Consider the following 24,323-nt stretch of genomic DNA (forward strand, 5'->3'; position numbering starts at 1 on the left):
GGAGCCTCGTGGGCTGGGGGCCCCCAAGGGAAGGGAGGACAGTATGCCAGGGATCTCAGAAGCTTTCAGGGTGCGGGCGTGACATGTTCGTGAGTCCAGGGTCCTGGGAGTCTACAGGTATATTTTCATAAAGGGTTGTTGTGGACCTCTGTCAGTGACTAAAGTCCCACACACCTATAATTCTGCCTTTCAGCGATCACAAGGTTCTATAGTTCTAATTCCTTAACCCAGGCTGATAACTCTGAATTCAGATTTCGATGAGTCCTAGTATCTTCAATTCAATGAGTCTGTGTTTCCAAAAACTGCGGATGCTCTGCACCTGGGGCGAGAGACATCGGGCTTCAGAGGAGCACTTCTGAGCACTGGTAGAAGTCCCAGGAGCCTGCGAGGAGCGGCTCTGAAGAGTTCCCTAGCTCTTCAGGCCTCGGGGGCAAGTCTAGGCTTCATCAGCATCCCCTCAGACTATTCTCGCTCTCCCAGACTTTCCCCTGGACAGTCTTTCCATCCTCCCAGCTTCTAGAAAGACTCCACATGCAGTCCCTAGCATCTCGTCTCTTCCTTAACGCCTTAAAGTCTGCCCTGTGCCCCCTCAACGTTTTTGCTAAATCCAACGCACCTCGTCCCGCAGGTGCTAGCTTCTAGCCCGTTGGCTGTGCGGGCCACTCCTCTAAGCAGTCAGGTCAGATCAGAACCCCTTGACTAAGTTAGCCATTCACCAACAGCTCTTTGGCTATTGCCTGGGAAAGAGGCTTCTAACAGTCACTCATTGAATCGGTCCACCCCAGGCCATAATAAACTAATTATAAAATAAGTGGGTGGGTCCCATCCCTGCTCTAGAACTTTCGCTAGTTCCCTATTGCCCTCTGTGTAAAGCCAGACTCTTTCCCTGGGTACATAAACTCTCCAGTCTTCAGCCAAACAGAAGCCCTGGACAAAGCTTAGGGAAGCTGACGGGTCTTGGGGTTCTCAGGGCAGGAGGGGGAGTCCCACATCAAGTCTGCAGAGGAAGGACTCACATTTTGGTTTCCTAGCCTAGGGCGTGCACCCCAGTCAAGACTAGGAATTCTTTCTTTTTTTTCTTTTTCTAAAAATACTTATTTTTAGAGAGGAGAAGGCAGGGAGAAAGAGAGGGAGAGAGACAGTGATGTGAGAGAGATACATTGGATCAGTTGCCTCTCTCACTCCCCCAACTGGGGACCTGACCCACAACCAGGGCATGTGCCCTGACTGGGAATCAAACCAAAGACCTTTCAGTTCGCAGGCCAGCACTCAGTCCACGGAGCCACACCAGCCAGGGCTAGGAATCCTTTCTGAATTTGGATTGGAGCAGGAGAGGGAAGGATGGGCAGGGCCACAGGAGGTGGGAGTGCCAAGGATGGGATGGGCCCTGGGCACAGAGGGGTTAACTACAAAGCGAATCTCAGAGAGATCAATGGGTTACTCACTGCAGAAAGAGGCAGAAGCAGCGCAGAGAGGCAGAGAAGAGCCAGGCAGAAGAGCGTGCCACCTGTGGGAAATCAGGGACTGAGGAGGAAGTGGCCATTGGGCACTCTGGAGGGGCTGCCCAAGTCCGGCTCAGCAGAGGAGGGGCCTTAAAGGAGAAGAGGGAGAAGTGAGAGGCAGACCTGCAGGAAAGCACCAAGGGGTGGCCCCTGAGCCAGGAGGCAGCCTCAGCCTGACCAGTTTACCCAGGATCAAGCAGGGAGCCCAGTGCCCAGGATCGAGGTGGGTGTTGTGTTGCCCATCCTGCACCTCGGAGGGTCTTTGCATGCTGCGTGCTGGGGGAGGGGAGCAGCTATGTCTTTTCTTCCCCCTCCCCTGCCTGACCCCCTCACCCTGAATCTGTCCCACCAACCTAGAGGTCCCAGGCTGCAGAGGCATCCACAGGCAGTAGCCAATGTGGGCTGTGGGGTGGGTGGGGGCAAGGGTGGACGCAGCTCGCACAAATGCACCCATACGCATACATGCAGGTTTACACAGCACCACCTGTTACATACAGGCTCTCAGACAGGCACCCCAGCCTGGGAGTCAGAGGACCAGGTGGCCACAGCCCCAGGTCTGCCTTTCAGAGCGTGAGATCCAGCCTCCCATGTTCCCTCTCTGAGCCTCAATTTCCTCCCGTGCCCTAAGGGGCCTGTGTGGTTTGCCCAGCTGTGCTACTGTGAAGCCCTCACCAAACTGAACTCTCCAATGACACAGGGGTGTCATCCATGTTTTGCTTTGACCCATGTCCAAGAGTCTCCCCTGAACTTCAGATCCTCATTGAGAAGAAAATATACCTGCTCCTGAGGTTGGAGTGCCCCTCACTTCACGTGCCATGTCCTCACCCAACTCTGCCTGTGTCTTTACCTACGTCATTGCTTGGAGGTGTCCATCAACTCCCTAACCAGCCCCTCAGCACTATGGGAGAAACCCACTTCAGTGTCCTAGAGAACACTCGCCTCAGACGCCGGTGTGGCTGTGCAAGGAGCTTGCACAGTAGGTCTCAGTGATAACTTTTGGCTCTGCCGCCCATTCCCACCCCTAGGAGCTTCTAGCCCAGGCCCAAGCTGAGGAAACTAGGTCCCTGGGTCACGTGACCAGAGCTGGGCAGCCCTGCCTGAGAACTCCAGCTTCTCTTCCCCAGGTGACCGTCTGTTGGAGAGATGGCTGATGTCCAGAACATTTCACTAGACAGCCCAGGGAGCGTGGGGGCCGTGGCCGTGCCCGTGGTCTTTGCCCTCATCTTCCTGCTGGGCACAGTGGGCAACGGGCTGGTGCTGGCGGTGATGCTGCAGCCCGGTCCGAGTGCGTGGCAGGAGCCGGGCAGCACCACGGATCTGTTCATTCTCAACCTGGCAGTGGCCGACCTCTGCTTCATCCTGTGCTGCGTGCCTTTCCAGGCCACCATCTACACGCTGGATGCCTGGCTTTTTGGGGCCCTGGTCTGTAAGGCTGTGCATCTGCTCATCTATCTCACCATGTATGCCAGCAGCTTCACACTGGCGGCTGTCTCGGTGGACAGGTGCGCTGTGCCCAGGACCTGGCTGGGTCTGGGCTGGGGAGGGAAGACCTGAACAGATACTCATTGGCCTTAGGAAAGGGAGAATGGGGGGTCAAAAAGGGAGATGGGAGAGAGGAAAGGAACAGCGCTCTGGCCACCACCGTCCGGTCTCTGGACATCTGCAGGGCATACTTCAGGGGACCGTCCTGCCCTCCCCCCCAACTCCATTGTGAGCTCTCCCCAAACATCTCTGTCTCAAGTTTCAGCCCAGGGCCTGGCACATGGTAGGTGCTCCTGAGTGTGAAATGAACAGCAAAAGGAACATACCAATGAATTCAGATACTTTATTACAGCTCACTCCTGGCCCAGATTGTGGTCGTACCTGTTTTCATGGCTTGGAACTGGGAGGTCAAATTAAGGCTCACCCTCTAGCTGATGACCTTGGCCAAGTCATTTTTCTCTGTGCCTTCAGGCACTGCGCTAAGCACTTTGCCAGTTAATCCCTTCATCACCACCCCCTGGGAAGCAGGTCGAGCGGTCACCCTCACAGCTGTGAAGCTGTCTGTAATCAAGGCGGCCAGCCCCCAGGTCCCATTGCAGGTTTTCTGTCGGGGCGCGGATGTGGGCCGCCAAAGGCTCGCCCGCCGCTCTGACCCGGCGCCCGCCCGCAGGTACCTGGCTGTGCGGCACCCGCTGCGCTCGCGGGCCTTGCGCACCCCGCGCAACGCCCGCGCCGCCGTGGGCCTGGTCTGGCTGCTGGCGGCGCTCTTCTCGGCGCCCTACCTCAGCTACTACGGCACGGTGCGCTACGGTGCGCTCGAGCTCTGCGTGCCCGCCTGGGAGGACGCGCGCCGGCGCGCCCTCGACGTGGCCACCTTCGCCGTCGGCTACCTGCTGCCGGTGGCTGTGGTGAGCCTGGCCTACGCGCGAACGCTGCGCTTCCTGTGGGCGGCCGTGGGCCCCGCAGGCGCGGCGGCGGCCGAGGCCAGGCGCAGGGCCACGGGGCGCGCGGGGCGTGCCATGCTGGCGGTGGCGGCGCTCTACGCGCTCTGCTGGGGACCGCACCACGCGCTCATCCTCTGCTTCTGGTACGGCCGCTTCGCCTTCAGTCCGGCCACCTACGCCTGCCGCCTGGCCTCGCACTGCCTTGCCTACGCCAACTCCTGCCTCAACCCGTTGGTCTACGCGCTCGCTTCGCGCCACTTCCGCGCGCGCCTCCGTCGCCTGTGGCCCTCTGGCCGCCGCCGCCGCCGCCGCCACCGCACTTGCTGGCCCCTGGGCGCCCGCCGCACCCTCCGTCGCATTCGCCCAGCGTCCTCAAGTCCTGTTGGCTACGCCGGGGACGCCCGGCCTCGTGGGAGGCTGCCGGCGGGTGGCGGCTGGGGCGGGGAGCCGGGGGAGGAGGCTGCTGGAGGCAGGGAGGCTGGACCAGCCCTGTCTGCCGGAGGACCAAAATAAACCTTGTCCACCTCCACTCTGCTGGGTGCCGTCTGTTTGTCACACCCCTTCCCCCAGGGCCGGAAGCTGCTAGGGGATGGGGTCACAGCCAGAAGCCCTGTGAGGAGCAGGGTCTGTGTGGGGCTCCAGCCCCGTGGACACCCCTGCGCGATGAAAATGGGTGGAAACGACTTACAGCAGCTCCCGAGACTGGGGGCGGCTCCCAGGCTGTGTCCATGCGGGTCTGGCAGGAGGTCAGGTCCTCTGCCCCTCCCTCCAACTCCATCGGCAGCTTCTAAGCCCAGCTTCCTCCGCCACCCTTCACCAAGCCCCTTCTCCCTTCCGAATCCTGTCTCGGGTTATTTCATACTAGCAGCTAATACAGCAAATATTTATTAGGCACTTACTATGTATCTTATGTGGAGCTACATTCTTCAATCTAATTATCAAAACAGCTCTGCAAAGTCGCTATAATTTGTTGCATTTCACAGATGAAGAAATCAAGAATCAGAGGGGTTTAGCGATTTCCCCAAGGCAGCGATTTTCAACCTTTGTTCATCTCGTAGCACACATAAACTGATTACTAAAATTTTGCAGCACAACAAAAAGTATGTATATTTTGCTGTTCTGGCAAAAAAAAAAATAGGTATATTTTGATTTATTCACACAAGATGGCTATTGTGTTGGCTGTTGTGAGGTTTGTTTGTTTGTTTACAATCTAAAGGAAAAGAAGTCAGTGTCCCCAACTAAATAGTCAGGTATTGCATGTTTTAAAAATTCTTGTGGCGCACCAGGTGAAAATCGCTGGCCTAAAATCACACAGTGTTTGGAGAGGCTGGATTCAAACCCATGGCAGTCTAACCTCTCATTGGAATCTCCTCCTCTACCTCCGAGGCCGCTGTGCTCAGTTTCCATGGTTTCCAAGGTTGGTGTTTTTTGTTGTTCGTCTTCCTGATTCTTTCCCCAAACCCGCAGCTCCCCCAGTCCCCATCGGATGCTGGGGAAGCCTCAGAGGTCCCCGGTCCCTTCCTCTGAACAGGAGAGCTCTGTTCAGCTACTCGGGCCAGCAGGCCCACTGGCTGACCCGGACCCCTTGTGTTGTGCCTCTGGCATTTGGCACTCCTGGCTCAGCAGAGACACTGAGCCACGCTCGGGTCCCAGCTGGCCTCCCAGCAGCCTTGGCTGCTCTGTGGACTTTTCTTTTCCTCTTCCTGCACACAACTGGGGTAGTTTGTGGCTGTGGAACCTCCTAATTAACCAATAAATCAGTTTAAGTGGTTGCAGAGCTGACCGCTTCCTTCCCCCCTTCACCACATGCCAGTAACACTCATCAGGGGCCTGAGACCTGCCGGCCTCCATGTCTCCCCAGCACACATCCCGGCTGCTGGGCACCCTGGGAGGGCCCCTCCCTGACGGAGGCAGCTGCTGAGCCCTGGTCACTGCCTGCCACCTGCCACAGACCCTGGGGTCAGAGTGGGAGTCACCCTTCACGGCAGGAGGCTGAGACCCAGCTGTGGGAACAACTGCTTCCAGGGCCCAGTACAAGGGCCTGACGCCTGGTCCAGTGATCTTTCTCCCACGTCTCTGCCAAGGTTTTCATGGCTGACTCGGGCCACAGCAGTGGCCCTGTTTCCTGGGGTGGGGAGGGGGCGCGCGGGGGTGACACTGACTGCTCCCGCAGCACCCGACATGGCCTCTGTCTCTCTGAGGCCTCACTCGCACCTCTGCTGGCTCACTCACGCCTCATGCTGACTCTGGCAGGCAAAGCGCATTACTTCCATTCTCAGAAGCAGAAGCTGAGGCTCAAGGAGGTGAGGTAGCTTGACCAGAGCCAAGTGACCGATTCGTGGCAGAGCTGGTACCCTAGCTGGGCCCCAGGAATGGCTCTCGGGGCAGCCCAGGCAGCATCAGGAAAACATCCAAGCACACCTGACAAAGTTTGCGGCACGACCATGGTGAGCACCTGCAAAGTGAAAGAAGGGAACAGAATCTCCCAGCTGGGCTGCTGCTCCTCCACAGTCACCTCTGTAGGCACAGACAGGGGGCCGCCTGGGAACAGCCTCTGTCCAGGACAGGCAGAGTCTGAACCTGCACAAAACTGCAGGTCCCAGGGGGTGGCGGCGGTGCGGGCAAACAGTTGTACAGCCCCGGGCTCTGGCTGCTTCTGAAAGTAGGTCTCATTGGCCCATCAGAGCCAAGTAAAGGAGCCAGAGGCCCTGATCAATGGAGGGCAGTACAGCCTGGCCCAGAGGCACCAAGGACGGAAAGACATTGCCCATCTCGTCCTTCTTTCCTTTATCCCCTAAACATTTGAGGTCCCGCCCTAGTGAGGCTAACCAGGGAAAACAGAGATGGCTGAGTTTGACCTGGCCGCTCCCTGCCAGGGGCTCTCAGTCTAGCTGGAGGGCCAGATACCAAAAGAAGAACAGACAGCACCGTGTGATGGACCCTAACAGACCCTAACAGGACACACGCGGTTCCGAAGGGGCACAGAGAGGGGCACTCCTGCCTTCCCGGGCAACCCAAGCTGGAGCCCAGGAGAAGGTAACAATTTGTAAGCATTTTCCTGGAAAAAGTAGGAAGAGCCTGCAAGGTAGAGCAACAGCCTGTGCCAAGGCAGGGCACAGGGAGGAGCAGTAAGTGGCTCATGCCACTGAAGCAGGTAGGCTCCAGGGAGGCCGGGAGAGTGGGTACGGTGAGGTCACCAGGGCCTCCCAGGCCAGCTGGAGAGCAAGAGCTAGCTCCTTCAGGCAGGTGGTGATACCACTGAAGATTTTCAGGAGGGGAGGGGCCCCATCAGAAGTGTGATCAGAAAGCCCCCAGGGCTGCCCTGGGCGGGACTGGCAGGCTGGCAGCGAGCTGCTGCCAAGGGCCTGGCCCGAGGCTGGGAAATGATTTTTCCTATGGATTTGGCAGGAAGATTGATGGCCTGCTGCTGGGCTTGGGCTTGGCCCCAGAGAAGCCTGGGTCTGCTTCTGGGGGCTAATGAAATGCTTGGAAGAGCAGATGGTCTTAATACAGCAGGTCCTTGAATAACGTCATTTCGTTCAATGTTGTTTCACTATAAAGTTGATGGGATGCCGTTGGAAACTTAATTCTAGTTTATATCAGCCTATAACAAAATTGATTTCATTGTATGTCATTTCACTTCAGGTCACAGAGCCTACCAGTGATGTTAAGTGAGAACTTACTGTACTTTGGTTAGGAGAGAGCTGTGAGTCTTCTAGGGCCGAGGCAGGCAAGCGGGGGGGGGGGGGCGGGCGGGAGCCAGAGTAAACGCTGAATGAGCCCTGGCTGCTGCCTCCAGGGCCCAGGAGAAGCCACCTGACAGGAGCCCCCTGCAAGGTCTTAGGCCGAGCCTGGGGCAGCCTGGGAGGGGCCCTGGGAAGGAACCCCTATTATTCCGAGGGAGGTTTAAATTCTGCACCCCTTTCGTCCCATTTGTTCATGCAAACCTCTTGGGGATGGGCCCGCAGCACTCACATCTGAGCACGTAGTAGGTACAAGGTTCTCCTGCCTGCAGAAAAGACAGAGGCCCAGGGGATTGTGGGAACCCAGAGGAGGGCCCTGAGCCAGGCGGAGGGGCAGAGAAGACTTCCTGAGGAGCTGGTGCCCAGCCAAGCCCGGGAGTGGGAGTTAACCAGGGCAGCGAGGGGAGACGGAACAACATGTGCGCTGCCGCCAAGGTCAGGCGCAGCGTGGGGCACCGAGGGCCTGTAAATTCTTCTCTGAAACCCAGACTGTACTTTGTACAGAGGACAATGGTGAGTCACTGAAAGGTTTTAAATTCAGGAACAATCTGATGAGATTTACTCTTTAGGGAACCCTTCCTGGCTGCGAGGCAGGCTTTCCTGGGCGGGGGAGGGTGGGGAGGGCGGGGAGGACAGTGCTGTGGGAACCCAGCGAAGAAGCTGTCAAAGACACTGGCAGTGGGTGGGCAGCTGTGGGAGACAGATGGGACCCACTTGGGAAGTTGTTGGGATTTGGTGATTGAACTCGTTGTGGGAGGAGACAGGTGTCCCAGGTGACACCCAGACTTCCACCTTGGGCTGATGGGGGTGATACCAGGATGATGAAGGTCAGGTTGAGACTGAGGGGCCTGTGGGACTCGGTGAGGGGCGTCCGCAGGGCCCCAGTGCCCCAGTGCCCGCGACACCTACTACCTTTTAGGTCTTGTGCTTGGCCCAGAATGTGTGTCTCATCTGCTTTAGAGTTGGAAGCTGAAAACCCTGAGGCTCAGGGAGATTAAGTAACTTGCCCTAGATCAGAGAGCTGGCCCAAAATGGAGCCGCGCTCTTTAGTTCAGGTTTGTCTGACTTTGGTGCCACCGTGTTTAGGCAAGCGAGGAGGCAGGAAGGAGTTGGTTAAGGCTGAGGGAGGAACTGGGAAGTGCAAAGAAGGGGCTTCCTCCGCCCCTGTATAGCAACTGTAGTCAGGGCTACGGCTCAGTCCTGGGGAGGGGGAGCGAGGTGTGGACCCTGGCACGGCGGCCGTGTTAATCAGCCGCCCTGCCTGCCTAAGGCTGGCAGGCACAGCGTCATCTGTCAACTCCGAATGTGTACCTGGGGACATCAATACCAATTAAGTACCCAAGGTTTCCTTTTAATGAACATCAGTTCCTCACTCTGATGCAAGGCTCATTTGCAAGCTGCCCATTGGATGCAAGGTGGCCTGAGGCCAGCGGGCCAGGCTGTGCTGGCTGGAGTTGTTTCTGGTGCAGGGACAAGACTGATTTATTGCGGCATCTGCCTGGTGCCACGTTGTTTCGGCAGCCCCGGCTCAGTGGGCGGCTGAGGGGGGAGCAGGAGGGGCTGAGGGGCCCAGCCTGGAGTGCCTAGGGGGCTCTGGATGGAGGTGGTGCTGGGGAGGGAGCTGGCCTGGGCACTGGGCCAGGTCAACTCAGAGCTGGCATAGTGCAGGGGTCAAGGAGAATTCGAGCCACACTGTCAGATTGGATTCTGGCTCCTGCACTTCCCAGTTCTGACCTCTCTGGGCGTTGGTGACCTGCAGAACAGAGCTCTCTGTCTGCGCCAGGTCCCTTTGGAGGCAGACCACCTCACGTTGTTTGCCGGCTGGTGCCAGCCACGTGTGATGTTCCCAGGGCTCCCCCGAGCAGATCCTGAGCTCCAGCGAAGGAAGAGTGACTCATCCATCTCTGCCCCCCTAGATGTGCTGAATGGCAAGTGCTTCTTTAGTACGTGGCATCCTCCTGGGCTTCCAAACAGGAGAGTTACCAGGCTGGCATGGGCCAGTCATAGAACACTCTGGCCCTTGGTCTTTTGCTTCCCTGAGCCCGTTTCCTCATCTGTAAACCTCACTGGCCGTGTGTCCCTGCAGGCTCTGCGGCTTGGTGTCAGCTGGTGAGCCAGCCTCAGGGGGTATGGGCTGTAATGCCCTCTGGGCCCCATAGCTGGTGGGGGGCAGGGTCTTCCAGCTTCCTGACCTCCTCACCCTGGTTTGGGCTCAGCACCTGAAGCAGCCGGGAGAGGGTAGGGATGGGGCCTTTTCCCCAGAGTCATGGTGCTTGCTCTGGGTGAGGACACACCCGACCTCCGGATGGAGGTGACAGCCTGCCTCGCCTGGTACCTGCCCCCTTCAGACCTCAGGACTTGGGTAGCCTGGTCCCACCTCCCTCCCTGGCCAGTCAGTCACCCGCCAGGTCCCACAGCCAGCTCTCAACCACCTCAGGAGGCCCCCGAACAGTGGAGGCAGCCAGTGAAGATCAGCAAGGACCCCTCCAGACTCAGCTCAGGCCCGTCACCTCGTGCTCTCCTCTCTCTTCCCCCGGGTGACCAGGTACATGCCTTGTCCACCAAGCACACTGTATCCTGTGCTAAGTGAGGAAAGGGCCAGACCCTCCCATACCTGAGGTGGCCACGGAGACAGAGACTCACTCAGGAAGGCCTGTGGATTCCCACCCACTGGGTCCCGGAGCACTGGAGACGTTGGCACTTCAGAAACCCTGGCAGAGGTTACGCTAGACCCGGGCTGGGCCCCACACACCAGCCGCCTGACCTCAAACGAGTTACTTTGTTTCACTGACCCTCAATTTTCTGCACCTATAAAATAGTGGGAGCAATAAAGTCAGCTGCCTCACATTTTACAGCAAACACTGAATCAAAGGGCCTGTACGAAGGGCCAGCCAGCACACAAGAGGAGCTTGACAAATGTCTCCAGCCTCTGTTTTAGGGCGCTGCTCTGGAGGCTTTCACGTCAGGCCTGGTGGAAACAGCAGGAGCTCGGGGGTGGATCCGGGTTCCAGACCAGCTGCCTGGTCAGGTGGTGCTGGCAGACCCATGTTTCCTCACCTACCGAGGTTGTGAGGACCTGTGAACATTCTTCTCTAAGCATTTCCCATGTTCACCGTGGGCCATGCCAGGCAGACAGTCTGTCCTTCCGTCCACTGCCGTGTTCCCACCCAGGACAGTGAGGACTGCAGGGCAAGGGCTCAGTATTTCTAACAGGAACAGAGGGAGGTGGAAAGCAGAGGACCCTCCCAGAAGGCACAATCAGCAAAGATGGATTTCTTCCTCCTGTCCCCTCACCCCCCTCCCTGCTTCCCCCACAAACTCCCAGAGCAGCTGGTAAGAGAGCTAACTCCTGTGGGCAACGTCTGTGGGGTTCCCCCTCCGCCCCCTGTCCAGCCGTCCCGGCCGCTCAGGGCCGACTTGTGTGCTTTCTGACTCACTCCAGTGCCTGGGGCTGACGTGGACTGGCTGGCGCGTCACAGAGCTGGGCTTGCAGGATAGGTCCTGGTTGGAAATGGGGCAAGGCAGGTTGTCTGGCTGCCTCACTGTCTGGCAAGTGTTTCATGACTGGCCTCTAAGCCACCTTCATCTGTCAAGCCCCTTGTTTGCGGCCTGCATGGCCAGGGAGGAAATTGGCAGTGACCCCTTTACTTGCCCCAGTGGCCTGTTCTCACGATTCCTTGGCTACAGGGCCAAAAGTGGGTGGGCGGGGCACCACCAGAAGGGAGGATGCTGATTTCCCATGCGGATGGGTTGGTCCTGGCCAAGGACTTGCTGGGAGTCAGCCAGGGAGTCTCCACGTCAGGCTGCCCTGGAAACACACAGTCCTCTCTGGGCTGCTCCACAAAGGCTTGGCTCTGACGGGGCGAAGCAGCCTGCCCCAGGGGAAAACAGGGCCCGGCGGGGCCAGGCACTTCCCCAGAATGTCCTTGGCAGGTCCCTCACCTACCTGCTCCCAAAGGCCTATGGCAAGAGTCCCTAACCTCTTCCTGGTACGGATCCTGTCGAGAATGCAAGCTACAGGCCTTCATATCAGAAATGCACACGCATCTTCTCCACACAAATTCCTGTATCCTGTCGGGAGTTCACAGTCAAGGGCCTGTTCCTTGAAGCAACTAGACCTGAGGTGGAGGCACTTGGCCTCGACTCTTTCCAGGGTGATCGGCCCTGGGGGTGAGGCGGGGGAGGCCCAGAGAAGTAGGTCCCAAGAGAAGCTGCCCACCTGTTTGACGTCCACTCCTTCCAGCTCCTGCCTCTGCACTGCCCAGGGCTCTTCCCCGCCCAGCCCCGCCACTGGTGCTGTGGCCAAGGGGAACTGTGTCCACGCACAGGCCCTGGCAGTCCCTGTAGGAGGGGGAGCTCCACCGAGGCCCTGGACCCTTGAGTGGGCAAGGCCCACTTCGAGGGAGTTCACAAAAGCTGCCCCCCCACCCTCCGCTGGCTCCTCACCCCTCTCGCACGGCTGGCAGGCAGCCTCCCCACTCGGAGCAGCAGCGGCTGGAGTTCCGCGGAAACAGCGCTTGGCTCCTCCTCTGCCCCTCGCCCTCCCACTCTCGGCCGCCACACTTTCCCTCCTCAACCCTGCCCACCTGGTGGAGCTCTGGGCCTCCCCTCTCACAGGGTCCCGGGGGCATCCGGCAGGTACCCCCCACCCACAGAGACACCCTCCGTCTTCAGGGTCTAGGGAGCGGCCGGGCTGCGTGAGTTTAATTCAGATCTGACCAATCTGGGATTCGGGGAATAAGCTCCCCGCTCCAAAAAGCAGGACTCGAACGCAGTGGGAGAGGAAGAGGGGCGAGCCCCAGGGGACACGACTGCCCTGTGGTCGAACACCTCCTTGGAGGGCGCTGGGCCAGGCAGCACCTTCCCTCCGGTCCCTGCCCCCAGTGGCCTGTCATATGTCCCTGGCCCACAACCACGAGATGTGCCCGCGCCTGCGGGGCCGGGCATGGGTGCTTCATTTCCAGGGAGCTGTGAGCCTTTTCCAGTGTATTAGTTTCCTGTTGCTGCTGCAACCAGTGACCACAGACTTAGTGGCTTAAAACAACAGTTTATTCTTACAGTTCGGATGGTCAGGATTCTACAATCAGCCTGACTGTGCTAACCTCGGTGTCGGCAGGGCTGGCTCCGCCTGGACGTTCTGAGGGAGAACGGTGTCTAGCTCCGGGGGCCGTCTGCATTCCACGGGTCGCGACCCCTTCCTCACATTAACTCCAGCTTCTTGCTCCTGTCACTGCACCTCCTGCCTCCTCTCTGATCTGCTTCCCTCTCATAAAGGTCTCTGTTACATCAGACCCATCGGGATAATCCAGGATCATTGCCTTGTCTAAAGATCTTTATCTTATGACATGTGCAAAGTCCCTTTTGCCAAACGAGGTCACATTCACAGAGTCCTGGGATTAGAACATGGCCGTCCTGGGGCCCACCGTTCACCCCACTACCACTAGGCTGCAGAACTGCTATGCCCTCCTGGTGCTTCAATGATTGGGAGGAAAGAGTTGGCGTGTTCTGCTTAGGATTCTGCAGGGTCCTTCCTAACCTGGTATTTCTAAGGTCTAGTCCTTACCAGCCCACCCCTTCCAACCAGGGAGATTCACTGCGATGCCTCCTTGGAAGTCAGGTGCCAAGTCTAAATCTAAGTGCTGGTGAGAGGTACAGGGCCATCCGGGTAACCCCCAGGCCCGGGGACGCCTGCCCTAAGCCCACCCCCAGCTGGCTGCGACCAGCCCATGACCGGGAAGGGACCCAGAGAAGGGCCCTGGGCCTGCTGAGGGTACCAGGGAGACTGCGGGACGAGCGAGCCCTGGGAGGACAGCGCACGTTGCCAGGGACAAGGCGTGGCTGCCCTGCCGTAGGAGTCAGAGGGAGTGGCTGGGGGCTGCAGTCCCAGCCCATGGAGACCAGAGAGGCCGTAACTGGGAGAGGCTCTGAGGTGGGTGAGAGAGAGTCTCTGGCCCACAGCATCTGGGGGCGAGGCCGAGGGCCTCCCAGACAAGCGCAGCTCCGAAGTCCCTGGCATCGGGCTTTCTTTGTGATGAGAGAGCAGTTGGGCAGGGTGGGCAGGGGCAGGCCGTGAAGGCAGGGAGCCCCTGTTGCTACCTCTTCTCCATGTCCTGCATCTGCAAGCTCAGGGAGGTGAAACTGGCCAGGAGGTCGGTCACCTCATCCACCTGCGGGACCAAAGTGAGGCTCTGTCATGGGGTGTCAGGATGGGCCTAGGCGTTGAGTCCCCCGGGACCCCTTCCCAACAGTGCTGGGCCGGCATTGTCTCTCCTCTCAAGGCTCGTGCTGGCTGCACTGTGACTACGGAACAGCTGTCTCAGGGCTAATCCTCAACAGCCGGGGGTCTCAGGCCACCCCAGAGAGAAGGGCCACTGGCAGCTTCCCAGGAAGTGAGCGGAGACTCTGAGGTCCACAGCAGGCTGCAAGACCCACGTCCACGGCCTCTTTCTACAAGGAGGGTCTGGACCTGTGGCCGCGGCTCACCTGCTCCCTGGTGCTTGTCATCTGGAGTCGGGTGCACAGGTCATCCAGCCGGTCCCGCTGCTCGTGCCGCCCCAGGCGCTCCAGGTACTCCCTCAGCATCTGGATGATCTGGAAGGAGAGGGCGGGCTGGGCTCGGGGTCCCCACTAGGAGGCGCAGAGAGGCCTGATGCTGCCGCCAAGGGCAGGTGCCAGCCGAAGTCAGTGTGAAGTGATCTGGTGGCGCTGGTGGTGGGTGACAGCGGTGAGGGCAGCACCTGCCCGGTGCCTGCCCGGTGCCGCGGGCTCAGCGTGAGCAGGGCTCTCACCTGCTTCACCTCCAGCCGCACAGCCTCCAGGCACTGGGAGTGGCCTTCCTGCAGGATGTTCAGCTTCGACTTGGCCAGGTGCAGGGGCGTGCGGCCAGCTCGGTCCAGGGCATCCACGCGGGCCCCTGTGGGAGCAGGCAGGGGTGAGTGTGCTGGGGGTGCGGGCGACAGAGGAGGGGGGAGGGGAGGCCACCACATACCTCCTCGCAGCAGCGTGGTGATGACAGGGACGTGGTTGGTGCAGGCCGCTGAGGAAGAACAGGGACTTGAGAGTGCAGGGCCACCGGGGCTTGGCCCTGGGTGCCCACTGGAGCGACCCCTGAGTGTGCCTGTGTCAGGCCACGCCTCGTGAGAAGGCATCACCAAGGCGGCAGCTTGGTGGGACTCGGCAGTCAAGTCCGGCTACCTCCCTGTACCACTGGGGAGAATCTGAGGATTGGAGGTGGCACCTGCCTCACTGCGGGCCACGGCCTGAGTCCGCCACAGCGCAGGAACCAGCTGCAGGTCTCACCTCCCCGAGCAGAGCTGCCGCTGGTCAATTTACGTTGCTAAGTCAGTTCTGCTCAGGGCACGGCCAACCAGTGATGGACAGGGAAGTCCATGGCATGCAGACCGGAGGCCAAGGCTCTCCCCAGATGACAGGAGATCCTGCTGGGAGCCTGCAGGACCCCAGGCTCATCATCAAAGGAGCCTATCTGTGCTGCAGAGAAAGGTGCCTTGGCAGCTTTTCAGGCACTTACCCAGGTGCAGCGGCGTGTTCCCCAGCCCATCTCGCTGGTTAGGATCGGCTCCGTGGTCCAGGAGCAGCTGCACTGGAAATGGAAAACCCCAGAGGAACTGTCAGAGGCTTCTCCAGACTGGACCCTCGGCCCCACCCCTAACCTAGCTAAAGAGGCTCAATCCAAGGGTGGCACAGACACCCGACAAGGGCCTTGTGTGGCTTCACTCACTCACAGGGTTCACGTTCAGGACTCAGAGGGCCAGGAACCAGAGGTTCCCGGAGGGCCTCCTGGCCTATGCAGGTGTTATGGCGCTGAGATTTTAAGGGTCAGAGAAAGTTCTGCCAACAGCAGTGGCTGCCAGTGAAAGTCCTCAGGAGCATGTTGGCTCCTTTCACAGCCAAGCACCATAGTGGGAATTAGACGAGATGGTGCTCTAGGCCCCCCAAGACAGGGCTCTGACATCGCCAGAGCTTCTCAATTACCGAGACGAATGTGCAGGCAGACTGACTCCTAGTGAGGGCCGGGCTGCGTGCCACGCTGTGTACAGGAACTAATTCAAGAGGGGCCACAGGCCTGAAAGCGAGAGCTCAGTCAGGCCTGTAGAGAAAAACAGGGCACTATCTTCATGATCCTGGGATAGGCAAAGATTTCTCAAATAGGCCACAAAAATACTAACCATAACAAAGAAAAGATTGATAAAGTCACTAAAATGTCAAAGAACTTATATTCATCAAAAAACACCATTCAGAGAGTAAAAAGGGAAGCTCAGGAAAGGTAAGTCATTTATATTTGCTAAATTGTTTGTAACCAGAATATACAAAGCATTTGTACAAATCAATAAAAGATAGGCACTCGTTTAAAAAATGGACAAAGGACTTAAACAGATATCCCACAGAAGAGGATATAAAATGGCCAAAAAATCCACAAAGCTCTGCTCAACATTATTGGCTGTCAGAGAAATGCAAACCAAACCACAGAGAGACACCACCATACCAAAATGGATAAAATTGAAGAGGCAGTACCAAGTACTGGCAAGGGTGTGGAAATATCTGGAACTCTCTTACAGTGCTGAGTGGGAGTGTACATTGGTCCAACCACCTTGGAAGAAGTTCGGTGGTACCCACTAAAGCTAAATATATGTGCATCCAGTGACCCAACACTTCCATTCCTGGGTTTGTATCCAATGTAGACAAATGCCTATATCCACCAAGCTACATGTATAAGACTGTATAGCAACTTTATTCCCCATGGCCAAAACCCGGAAACAACACAAACATCTGTTAATAGCAGAATGGATGAATTGCCATACATCACACAATGAAATACTACTCAGCAATGAGAAAGAACACACACACAGCCTTCAGAAATGAATCTCAAGGGTACAATTCCGAGTGAAAGAAGTCAAGATACAAAAGAGTGCACATCTACGGGTACGCTTCCATTTATGTGAAATTCAAACACAGGCAAACTGATCTAATCCTGACCAAGGTCCATAGCAGAGGACGGGCCGGGGGGGGGGCTGTGGGGTCCTGAAAATATCCAAGGTCTTGATCTGGGTGGTGGTTACAACAGTCTGTGCGTCCACAAACTTCATTGTTAGTAAGTTATACCACACCCAAAAAAGACTCCTAAACAAAGGGCTGTGCAGCTGCAGCCTCGGCCCCGAGTAAACGTGGCCTGAACATCCCCGAGGACCGGCGCAGCCTCGAGGCAGTCGTACTCTTCCCCAGGTTTGGCCACTCGCGAGAGGAGCGAGAGGAGCGGGCACCGCCTGCGCTATGCCTGCGCTGCAGCTCTTGCCCCCCACCCCCCCCGGCAGGACTCACCAATCTGGTCATTGCCATTGCAGGAGGCGAAGTGCAGAGCCGTGCGGCCCTTGTCATCCGCTGCACAGGGGTCCGCGCCATCTTCCAGCAGCTGCTGCACTGACGCCACCAAGACAGAGGGAAGCAGGGGGAAAGAGTGACAGTGTTAGCTGAGCCAGTGCCCAGGGGTCGGCGAGGGAGGCTCGGCAGCCCTTCCAGGCAAGGCACTGCTCATGATGGGAGAGCTGGTCCCTCCTGGACACTTGCCCCATGGGGGCTGCCGTGACAAGAGCTTGTTTTCCTGAGGGCACAGCTACAGCCACGGATTCTGGGTGCTCAAGCTACTTGTCTAGTGACAGAACACTGTAGAAGGATCCAGGCCCTGAGTCAGGAACTCTAGAGTCACAGAAATCCCCAGCACAGGCTCTGACCCTAGGCCACTGCCTGAATGTGGGCACACACCCACTCCAGCTGCACACAGCTGCCCAAGCTGTTGGTTGGCGCCTGCTTTGCTCCCAAGAGGCAGCCCTTCAGAGCGACAGAGCACAGGTTCTGGAGCCGCACAGACGAAATCCCAGGCTACACTAAGCTCGAAAGAAAGGAGTACGTTGCTAATAGCATGGGGCAGTGGAAGGAGCTGGGCCGGGCGTGAGAAGGCCCAGATTTGAGCCTCAATTCACCAGCAAATGGCTGTAATCTCTGCCCTGCCAACCAGAGCTGCTGTGATGAGAATAATGGATGTGAATTTCCTTCTCTGAAAAGTACAGAACCATTATAAAATGTGAGGCATTAGGTACTACATATACATGTCCAACTAAAATGCAGAAATTGCTGCTGAGCATCATTTTAGGGCAAGCAACATTTTTGTCTGCCTCAGCAAACGTCTCAAGGACTTGAGTCCTTCCAGACTAAGCCCAGATATCTCCTCCTCCATGAACCTCTCCTGTCTCCTCAAGCTGAGTGAGCGCCTCCCTCTCCTGCATCCGAGTGCCCCGTGCATCCTGTAGCTCTAACACTAACGTGCTATGCTATCGTAGAGTCATTGCTACTGTACACGGAGCCCCAGCCAGGTGCCAGGTAGCCGACTGCCAGGCCCCTCAGCCACCCAGCAATGTATCGTGTCCATTTCACAGACCGGGTGACTCCAGCCGGGAGAACTCACCTGACAGGCCCAAGCCAAGGTCACGCAGCTGCCAGGAGGCCACGCTGGGATATAAACCCACACTTGGCTGGCTCCAGAACTGGCATTTTTCCAACTAAACACATAACTTCAGGTTTTTGGGGAGTTTTATCTTAGAAATAGTACTGCTTTAATTTTCTTCTCCTCCAACTATATTATAGGGCTTTGTTCTGTTTATTTCAATACCTTAGACCAAGATATTACTTGTCTTGCTCAGTGAAGGTTGCTGGCTGACTGAATAACTAAATGAAGGGAAAGGTTTATGAGAGTGGAGGAGAAAGAAGTCAGGACAGCTCAGTGTTTGTCACCAAGAGAGAGCCAGTATCAAAGAGACACAGAAAGCTCAAGCAGCCAGTTCTAGTTTGTGATTTGTGCAGTGAGTCTTTGGAAAGCATTTTAGCAACATCTGTCAGAAGCCATCAAAACATGCACGCTGTTTGGTGCCATAATCCCATTCTTAGGACATTATCTTAAGAATGAAATACCAATGTGCAAATACATAACGGACTAAAACGCTCTTTCTTGGTCACTTTAAAGGCATTCTGTGCATCCATTAAATACTGTGATTATATTTGGGGAATGAAATTATAAAGCGTTTTTTGCTTTTTACCTTATAAGCTTTAGAAAAATCATATAGTCATGTATTCACTCTATAAATAGGAAAAAAGACACTTTTATTTTAAAAAAGTTACATTGACTACAAAAAATGTTTATGATTCACAAAAAATTATGTGGGCTACAAAACGGTGCGCAATGTGCAAGCCCATAAAGAAAATCCCTCTGCACAGCACCCTGGCCAGGTGGCTCCGTTGGTTAGAGCATCATCCAGATGTGCCAAGGCTGTGGGTTTGATCTCTGGTCAGGGCACATGCAATCATCAGCCAATGAATGCACAACTGAGTGGAACAAAAAAAAAAATCGACCTTTTCTCTCTCTCTCTCAAATCAATAAATAAAATTTTTAAAAAAAAGAAAGAAAATTCCTCTGCATAGGAAGAATGAAAGGATATTCACTAAAACATTAACAGAGATTAGTTTTTTTGCTGACATTATGGATGTTTTGCTTGTCTATTTCTTGTAAATTTCCAAAGCATTTTAAATGCATGTATTATTTCCATATTTAAAATATTTTAAATGATTATGAATTCACAGAAAAGCACTTATGATTTAACAATAGCAAGGGGTAAATTTTGTGTCCACTGTAATTGTTAAACTATACCCAAAAAACCAATAAATATGCACAAAACGAAACAAAATGCTAAGCATAAAAGAAAAGGAGTGAAGAGGCTAATGCTACAGCCAGTTTCATCGTCAGAGTCCTGCGAGAGCCTGGTAAATCTAACAGCCATTCAGATTTAAAGATGGGTATGTTAGAGGTTCTGAACGGAAAATTACAGCCTTTCTATCAAAATAATAAAATCACCTCGTGAAACCTGATTCAGGATGAATGAGACTTTCTGCGGAAGGGAAGAATCGTTAAAATATTCTCTGGTCACATACTAGAGACATTAAAAAGAGAACGTTTATTATTTTTCCTCAGAAAGCTATCTAGGTTGCTACCCAAATATTCCAAAATATTAAAGTTCACGGAGAAGAGACCAAAGCGAAGAGAGTTGAAAAGCACCACTTCGAGGCCCACAGTGCAACCCCTCGTCTCCCGAGGCGAGCAACCTCCTGCCACACCGGCTGTGCGTGGGGTCTCCTACCCCGTGGCCCTCAATCTATGCTCACATTTTATCTGCTGACCACAGCATCCCGCCACCAACACAGCATGATGTCCACGTGAGGTCGGCAGACTAAAGGTGCCCAGAGATGCCGGACCCTAATCCCCGGAATTTAGGGATATGTTACCTTACATACCCAAAGGGGACTTTGCAGATGCGATTAAGATTAGGGACCTCGAGCTAGGAACATTATCCTGGATTATTCAGGCCCAATTTCATCACATGAGCCCTTGATATCAGGGAACCTTTCCCCGCTGAGAGATCCAGAGAGGCAGCAGTGCGAGAATCAGTCCACCATTGCTGAATTAGAAGGTGGAGAAGGGTGGCCTCGAGCGGCTGGTAAAGGCAGGGAACAGAGTCTCACCTAGACCCTCTGGAAAGAAATACAGGCCTGCAGACACCTCGATTTCAGCCTGGTGAGTGCTGTGCTGAGCTTCTGACCTATGAACTGTATCATAACACGTGTATGTGGTTTTATACCACTATGTTTGTGGTAGTTTGTTACAGCAGCTGTAGAAATGAATATACAACTTTTCCCTGATTCACAGAAAGAATTAAGTCAGTGGATAAAATTAAAACTCTTTTCCTCTACCTTGTTCTTCTACCTTTGATACTGCTACTGCCCTATCAGCTAGTCAACGCTGGAGAAAAATGACCAAAAAAAAAAAAAAAAAAAAAAAAATCCAGAAAACAAACAGTGGCGTCTTGCAAGGAGCCCCTCCCGTGCCTTCCAGATGTACTTCCAAAAAACAACTTTGAGAACGAGTGACCCAGCTACCACAAAGCCTCAGTGAGCAGTTGAAGGTGGTTGCTCTGTGCCAATGGTGGTTCTGCTGACAACCAAAATTGACCGTTCATTCCCATTAACCAGAAGTTCCCAAAAGTTCCTAATCTGACAGGTGTCAGTAAAATAAAGGCAGACATGGTCTCCGCCATCAGGGAGTCCACAGGATGATAAACACGAAGACATTGGAAAGTTTGTGGTGACAGAGAAGCATGGGAAGTGAGCATCTAAGCCAGATATAACTAGACATAACTTCTGCAAGACGACTGCCGTTACACACTAACTACAGTAGGCACGGTCCCCGGGGTGAGCTGTCAGGCTGAACGAATTCAAGCACTGGCCTCCCAGGTTTCGGTTACCTGGATTTTTCCTTCTCTGACCAATGCATGGAGCTGGATCCACTCTGCACACTCACCTGTTTCCACGTCATTGGCATTGGCCGAGTCCCTCAGCCTCTTCAGAGCTGTGAAGAGAGTAAGAGAGTGGCTGTTTAAAAAACTACAGTAACGGCAGCAGCCATGATGAAGCAGAAAGTGCACGGCTTCCTGCTTAACCCACCATTCAGCCACCGTGGCTTCTAAAAGGAAAGAAAGGTACCAGGATGCAAGAGACACTGGCCCGGGAACAAGCAGAACCTTGACATGCGGCACAACTAGTGCAAAAGCCACATTCTGCAGCAGATCCTCCAAGGCCTTTGGAGCCAGATCTTGAACCTGCCACGTGCAGTAGCTGGGGAACTGGAGCAGGCTGGCTGACCCTCCTGGGCCTCAGGTCTATCACCCGCAAAACAAGGTGGAGCTCTATCCCCACAACCCCGAGTTGTTGCAAAGACGAGATGAGGTGCTCGCGTGAAGTTCTCTGTGAACAGGTTACGCAGATCATCTTACATTCTCCTTCAAAACAGGCCACTCACAAATGACTTCAATTTGGTAATTCCTAAGCAGAAACACGGTTTCCTACAATGACACTACTTCTATATTAGAGGCTAATACAAAGCAATGCCTTTGTCATCAGAAAAATGGTCAAAATTTGCCACTCAGATACACAATGATTCCTTTCATTCATGGAGTACTTTACAAGATTATACGGCGCTCTCAAATTCTCATTTAATCTTTATAACACCACTAAGACATGGGTGGAGTCACACAGATAGTACTCGAAGGGACTCTAAAAGTCTCCCTTCTCATACCGTTCCTGGTGTTGCTCTCCACGTCATCCACATGTTGCAAAGACAATATGGTAGACAGAGCAGGAGTTTGAGTTTCGCAGACCTGGGTTCTAATACTAGCACAGCCAAGTCCTAGCTATGCGACTTGGAGCAAGGCATTTTCTCTGAGCCTGTTTCCTCTTCCATAAAATGGGATCAGTATCTGGATCTCAATGAGTTAGTATTGTGAGAATTAGAAATGATCACAACAGTGTTTGGCATGCAACAAAAGCTGGTTAATAACTACATATGCATTACGTTACTTAACTCTCACCAGATCTCTGTAAACCGGATATTATACTCATTTTACAGGTGAGAAAACTAAGGCTGAAGGGTTCTGTAGTTTGCCTAAGGCGGAAATGAGGTAGGAGTGCAATCCAGGTCTGCGCATGGAAACGAGTTGGTAGGACTTGGCTACAGGCTCTCGCCTGCCCTTTCGGAGAGTAAAAGTATTCCCCAGTACCCCATTTTATTACCTATTAACACCCGGACTCATGAAAAGTTTCTATTAAGGAACTGCCAAGTGTGAAAAGCCTAGGGCGACTGGCTCTGCGCGGGAAGACTTTTTTCTTTACATTCATGGTCCTGAGCAGTCATGCGTAGTAATTATTACTACGGACAGGAGACTCAGGGGTCACTCTGGGCCCTTAGATCGGACGTCGGAGGGCTCCAGACTGACAGGGCCGAGATCCCCGCCGGACGACCGGCCCCGCCTCCCGCGCGCTCCTCACCGTGCACCTCCTTGCCCAGGGGCCCGAACCGGCGATGGGGCCTGGCGGCGCGCCTCAGTCTGCAGGGGATCTTACAGAGCAGCTCATCGCGGGGCTCCGAGTCCTGCTGCCACAGGACGTGGAGGTAGCGCAGCGGGGACTGGGCCCCGCCCGATGCCCGACCCGGGAGGCCCGCGCAGCCGCCAAGCGCAGACCCGAAGTCGGCGAAGGAGAAGAGGCCCTCGGGGCCCGTCAAAGGCTCCGGCGCCACCGCGCACTCGCCATCTGAGCTTGAGTGGCCCGAGCGCGGCTCGTTGTCCGCGCCCCCGGCGGCGGCTGCCATGGCAACAGTTCCGCGCGGGCCTGGCCGCCGCAGCCTCGTTCCCGGCCGACCAACCGACCCACTTCCCTCCGCCCCAAGCCTCGCTGTCAGCGGGCGAGCGGGCGGGACGGCCTGCAACCACGGCAACCGAGCGGGCGCCGATCTCGGTCACGAGCTGGTGAGCTTCGAACCAATAAAAACCTTCCAGACCAAACCCTTCCCTCCAACCGGGTTAGTTCGGGGGCTGGAACTGGTTTCCGGCAGAGTGACTGGCAGACATAAAAACCAATCATATTTTTGAAATGCCCAACACCGGAGCCAATAAAACCGATGAACTTAAGGCACTTTTTTCCATTTCCTCCACCGGCTCGGTAGAAACGCGATGGGCAAACGTTTTATCCAATCACATTAAGATGATCTGCAGCCAATCGGAAAGGAAAGTTGAGAAGCCAAACTTGAGGGAGAAGTAAATATAGATATATTTTAAATCAATACCCATGGGAAAAAAAAACAAACAACAAAACTTCCCACAATTGCATAGTGTAAGTAGGAAAATGAGAATATGTTAAAAATCTATCACGACGAACCGAGAATAGCTTCTGAATGCAATAGATCCCTTTATTCGGTATTCTCTCGGTAATCCCGGGGTTGATCTCTGATTTACAAAGAATTTTCATTCGACGTAGCCAGTCCTGATAACTCTCGGTGTTAAGTTCTGGATGCGGGATCAGACTCCATTCCCGCTGAGATGCTCGCAATCCTACGGGAGAAGTCGGAGCTGGAAACACGGAAGTATTCCGCAAACAGGTAATGTTAAGCTTAGCAACAGTGCAAGCTGGGTGCACTGTTTTGTAAGGATTTTCATAACCTTGTACCTTGAAAGAGTGAAGATAAAGAATATGTAAAATGGAGTTGCTTTAACCAAGCTGCTAAAATTGACAGTATGATGGTTGGGACATAAGAAAAGACTCTACTCTTATTCTAACTAGCCTGGTAACTTATTGTTCTAATCTTCCAGGCCTGTGTTAATGTCTGGACATGCATGTGGACATACACCAGACGTCCAGATAACCAACCCTCTGATTACCCCTCCCCCAGGACTCATGTATCCTGGCCTCCTGACATCCGGCTGATAACTGTCCTGGACAAATCCCAGAGCTAAGAATGTGGGACTGATAATTCTCAAGAATGTACTTTTTACCATAAGAACTGTGTCTTTAATCTTCACCTGCAGATATGTTTATTGATTTTAGAGAGAGAGGAAGGGAGGGGGGAAAAAGAAAAAGACATCAGTATGGGAAAGAAACATCAATTGGCTGGTTGCCTGCCTTAGGCCCCCTGAACAGGGATGAAATCCACAGCTTTTTCCTGTGTGGGATGATGCTCCAACCAACTAGCCACCTGGCCAGGG

At 54.8% G+C, this 24,323-nt stretch overlaps 2 protein-coding genes across 2 annotated transcripts; one reads left to right on the forward strand and one right to left on the reverse strand.

Annotated features, from left to right (window-relative positions):
- Nucleotides 1-2,645: 2,645 nt before the first annotated feature.
- GALR3 (galanin receptor 3) lies at nucleotides 2,646-4,441 on the forward strand. The gene is made up of 2 exons (XM_054582526.1): nucleotides 2,646-3,004; nucleotides 3,655-4,441. Exons 1-2 carry the CDS (start codon nucleotides 2,646-2,648, stop codon nucleotides 4,439-4,441), a joined length of 1,146 nt encoding a protein of 381 aa, XP_054438501.1.
- Nucleotides 4,442-12,709: 8,268 nt separating this feature from the next.
- On the reverse strand, nucleotides 12,710-23,008 carry ANKRD54 (ankyrin repeat domain 54). Its single transcript, XM_054582360.1, has 8 exons — nucleotides 22,612-23,008; nucleotides 21,089-21,136; nucleotides 17,008-17,106; nucleotides 15,200-15,271; nucleotides 14,660-14,707; nucleotides 14,460-14,584; nucleotides 14,155-14,262; nucleotides 12,710-13,838 (listed from the first exon to the last, which is right to left on the reverse strand). Exons 1-8 carry the CDS (start codon nucleotides 22,931-22,933, stop codon nucleotides 13,764-13,766), a joined length of 897 nt encoding a protein of 298 aa, XP_054438335.1. The 5' UTR covers nucleotides 22,934-23,008; the 3' UTR covers nucleotides 12,710-13,763.
- Between the last annotated feature and the right edge of the window lie 1,315 nt (nucleotides 23,009-24,323).

Source organism: Pteronotus mesoamericanus, unplaced genomic scaffold (genome assembly GCF_021234165.1).
Source record: "Pteronotus mesoamericanus isolate MK-2021 breed Mesoamerican mustached bat unplaced genomic scaffold, CSHL_Meso_final contig_702, whole genome shotgun sequence".
Classification (NCBI taxonomy): Eukaryota; Metazoa; Chordata; class Mammalia; order Chiroptera; family Mormoopidae; genus Pteronotus; species Pteronotus mesoamericanus.

What these genes read in the sequence shown, in the direction of transcription:
- GALR3 (XM_054582526.1), top strand. Translation starts at nt 2,646, where the DNA reads ATGGCTGATGTCCAGAACATTTCACTAGACAGCCCAGGGAGCGTGGGG. An exon ending in GCGGCTGTCTCGGTGGACAG is followed by an intron (nt 3,005 to 3,654) that starts GTGCGCTGTGCC and finishes GCCCGCCCGCAG; the next exon opens with GTACCTGGCTGTGCGGCACC.
- ANKRD54 (XM_054582360.1), bottom strand. Translation starts at nt 22,933, where the DNA reads ATGGCAGCCGCCGCCGGGGGCGCGGACAACGAGCCGCGCTCGGGCCAC. An exon ending in CACCACGCTGCTGCGAGGAG is followed by an intron (nt 14,585 to 14,659) that starts GTATGTGGTGGC and finishes CTGCTCCCACAG; the next exon opens with GGGCCCGCGTGGATGCCCTG. An exon ending in TGACAAGCACCAGGGAGCAG is followed by an intron (nt 13,839 to 14,154) that starts GTGAGCCGCGGC and finishes TTGGTCCCGCAG; the next exon opens with GTGGATGAGGTGACCGACCT.